Here is a 3,888-nt window from a genome sequence, read left to right on the forward strand (position 1 = left end):
CCACACTGCTTTGCTGCGCATCGGCGACTTGTCACTATGCTGTCGCTCTCTGCCCGAGTGCCCGTAGCGCTGAATTGGTCCAGCATCCCTGCGCAGGCTATGGGGCAAATGTAGAAAAATCGCCTACTCTGAAAAAATGTAATCTGAGAGCATGTTGTCGGTCTTCGCACATTGCGATGAGGGAAGGGAAATGTGACAGAGCGGATTTTTTGCTGCCTGCGCCTCTGTAGGAGCACGGGCCGTTATTTTGAAAGAAATAATGCGGAATCTTCCCCCAGCTAGGTGTTAACGCAGAAAATACAAGATGAAGAAGCAGTTCAATCGGATGCGACAGCTCGCCAACCAAACGGTGGGCAGGTAAGCGAACCTTTTCAGTGCGCTAACGTTAACGCCGGGGACGGGGTTTTAAAGTCGGAGGGAGGGAGAAAACCCCCTGGAATGGCCCCTCTGTGGGAATCATAGCCACGCAAATAGCCTATGATTTCTGTTACACGTTTAGGCTGCATGTACAAAAATGGAAAATGATCAGTGCAATAATGCAGATGAACATAGAATAGCCTATCCATAATGCATCGCCTTTAGGGCTGCTTTGCGTAATGTCCATTGGAATACCGCATAGGCAGCATGTAGGCGCATTGCCCTATACAGTCCAACCTGGCCATTGAAATAGGCTATATCAAATATAGACCATCGCAGCACCACAGACCATCATCAGCTGGGACGCCTTCAGCCGGGTCTGACTGACGGCTTCTGAAATAAACAGGCACGATATTATGAAGTTATGTTCTGGGGGGAAAAATAGCCTCCTGTCACCAAACCTGTCAAAGGTGCACATCATCATGATGCAGACGGGTCTATATATGCGCTGTGGGCTGCGACGTGAGGGAGAATGGGGGCGAAAAGGTGCAATGTTTTCATTACGCAGTATGTCAGCTGTGAGGAGGGGAGCTCCTCTTTAGGTGTGGGCTATCATATCTGTGCGCTCACGAAGGTCGTGTTCTGCATCTGGCACTTATCTAACATGCACTTTGTGGATGTGTGTGTGTGGGGGTGGGGGGTGGATGGGATGGGGAGGAGTGAATTGGGTGCTGATGTTGATTCTTTCCCCATCCCTATCCATCCTCGCAGGTACCAAATCACCATGGTTTCCATGACTGTACATGTTCTGCACCACAGTGTCTCTGGAATCCCTTTGCACCCACCCAGCCACAGGAATAGATTGTGTTTGACCTTTTAACATTGGTGATATGTGTTTATCACTCCCCCCCCCCCACCACCTTGTTTGTTCACCTCACTGGGAGGTAGAGCAGCTTTGTCGGGCGGCGCTGGGTCAGCCCAGAAGGCGCTCTTTGCTCAGCACCGGGCGATTCGGACAAGGTGGTGGTGGGTCCTTATCATTACAGGGCGGTGTGAGTGTCACGCACTCAGGAGAGGGGGGACACACCTTAGATGTGTTGCAGGCTTGGAGTCTGTCTGTTACCCCGCTGGCTGGCACAGGCATCTTTTCCTAGCTTCAGTCTTTTTATAGCCATTTCCGTGTGAATCATTTAGGGAGCGTGTGCGCCGTGCGGGTGGGATTGTGGAAATGTGGGTGGGCGGGTTCGTGGGCGCAGAGCCGGGGAAGGTATAGGGCAGTTCTTCCGTTTGTGCATATGCGTGCGTGTGTGTGTGTGTGTGTGTGTATAGAAATAAATTCAGTAGAGTGTGTGTATACATGTCTACCGCCTCATTTGCATGCACTCCCCCACATGTGGCGGATGCAGGTATGCCGGTGCTGTGCGGTGCTATGTGAGTGTAATATTCTCCTCACACTCGGCGGTTCACCAAGGCTGTCTATCAGCACCTTGCTGAGGAGGTCTGTCTCTCTACCATGATGCTCTAACGAGCAACAATACCCTCCCTGGACCCTCCTGTCCCCTGCTAATGACACCTACTGTGCAGGCGAGGGCTGCCTCTCTCAGGCCCCGCCTCTTATCAAAGTGGGGATTGAACTTAACAGCCAATGGGCAATGCAAGTTAACGGCCACGCAAGCTCCACTGCTATATCATTCTAGGGCTTTTGATCAGGGGGCGGGACATTGGATCAGAGGTTTAGGGCTCAGGTGTGACCCGGGTGACCTTGAGGAGTGTCACACCCCTTGGCCGTCGTGTCATACTGGGAGAGATGGCGAGGAGGGCTTGCCACTCAAACCGGCCAAACCACTTTGACTGGGCGGGTTCACCGAATGCCAGCGAGGCAAGCAAGAGATTACAGTTTATTTTTGAATTATTATTGTTATTGTTGTCTGGTAATAGGAGAAACACATTGTGATCAGGTCGTCTGTAGCAAGTAACATTGCAAATAACAAGAAATAGCCAGTTTGTAATGATAGATTTATTCTTTGCTAATCATCGTCAAGCTTTGCAATGTCTTGGAGGTGTTTCCGTGCTTTGAAGCAATTTCTGCTCTTTTGAAATGTGAATGCAACACACACAGATATGACTGTTTATTTTTATTCACCCTTTGTTCAGTGTCCTAATTGATACCTGCCTACGTTGTGTTCATGGCACACTGGCTAGGTCTGGAGTTCAATTCCCATTCAGGTCACCCGCATGCTAATATTTCACGCAATCATGCTCCAGTACTGTAAGGATAAAAGATAAAAGAGTAAAGAGTTAGGAATGAAAATCTGTATCCGTCTGTGCTCTCTAAAAGTCAAGATGCTACTTGTTGTTTGCTGTTGTGCCTGTATTTGTAGACTTTGTCATCTTTTTCCCATTCATATTTTGGAGGAGGCATGCATGCTTAGATCCACATGTGTGTGTGTGTGTGTGTGTGTGTGTGTGTGTGTGTGTGTGTGTGTGTGTGTGTGTGTGTGTGTGTGTTGAAGTGTGCACACGTGTGTTCATGCAGGATCAGCAGGAGAGGCATGCTAAATGGGTGTGTGCGGTGATTAATGATGAGCCATCTCGATGTAAAGGAAATGCACACGTTACACCTCAACATGCTCTCAACACTGCTCCCTTTCTGTGACAGCATCCCTGTTTTAATAGCTGCTGAACACACCCCATGGAGGATATTAGATCAACTGGCGTAAGGCAGGCTATGTGTCACTGTTCTACTTGACTGTAATGGAGATGCCTTTGGTTTAAAAGTCCAGCCTTTTCAGTTTCTCTCCACTGGTCTGCCATGTGAAATGGATTCCAATGCTTGCAGGACAAGAACACCAATATTATTATTTTAAAACAAATTCTGATTAGCTAAGAGCGCCCTCCGCCCAGAATATATGCTAAGCTAATTAGCGGCTAGCTTTGGTAGCCGAGAGGCTGGCGAGGTAATGCAAAACATGTGTAGAGTACAGCTAGCTAGCGGCCCCCCAACAGAAGCGGCTAGCCAGAGGCTAGCGCGCACCCTGAACCGGATAGAATATAACAAAATACACTTAGCTTCGTCCTGGTGCTGCTGGTATCCGCCGCTCAAGCAAAGACGGGCAGGCTGGCTGGAGAAACTCGATGGCCCGCTATCCACTGTCCGCTGTTCTTCTGTAGGAAGGAGCAGTTAAGACGGATCTTGGCTGTCAGATAGCTCGAAGCTAACGCAGCAACAGTGACACATAATGGTACCCTTAATCCGGCCTCCCGCAGACACGACCAATTGTGCCTGTATGGACGCCCGACCAAGCCGGAGGTAACATGGGGGTTCAAACCTGCGACCCTCGTGTTGGTAGGCAGGCAGGCAATCTACCACTGTACTACCCAGACGCCCTTGATTTGAATATAAATCCTCAAATCACGACTCAGTTTGTTCAGAACAGTGGTTTCACTCTGATGAAGTTATGCTGCTTCTTGTTCTCAATGAACACCCTCTCTGTGACTGTGTGAGGCTTTGGCATTGTCATGCACGCTAGA

The 3,888-nt window shown here is 49.3% G+C and overlaps 1 protein-coding gene across 1 annotated transcript in view; it reads left to right on the forward strand.

Annotated features, from left to right (window-relative positions):
* Positions 1–304: 304 nt before the first annotated feature.
* arhgap44a (Rho GTPase activating protein 44a) overlaps positions 305–3,888 on the forward strand; it is a gene marked incomplete at its 5' end in the record, with an annotated part of 38,537 nt that continues 34,953 nt past the window's right edge. The window contains 1 exon segment of the mRNA XM_083650241.1: positions 305–357. Coding sequence (XP_083506367.1) covers positions 305–357 — 53 coding nt within the window.

The sequence above is a fragment of the Poromitra crassiceps genome (assembly GCF_964638095.1).
Source record: "Poromitra crassiceps genome assembly, chromosome: 13".
NCBI lineage: Eukaryota > Metazoa > Chordata > Actinopteri > Beryciformes > Melamphaidae > Poromitra > Poromitra crassiceps.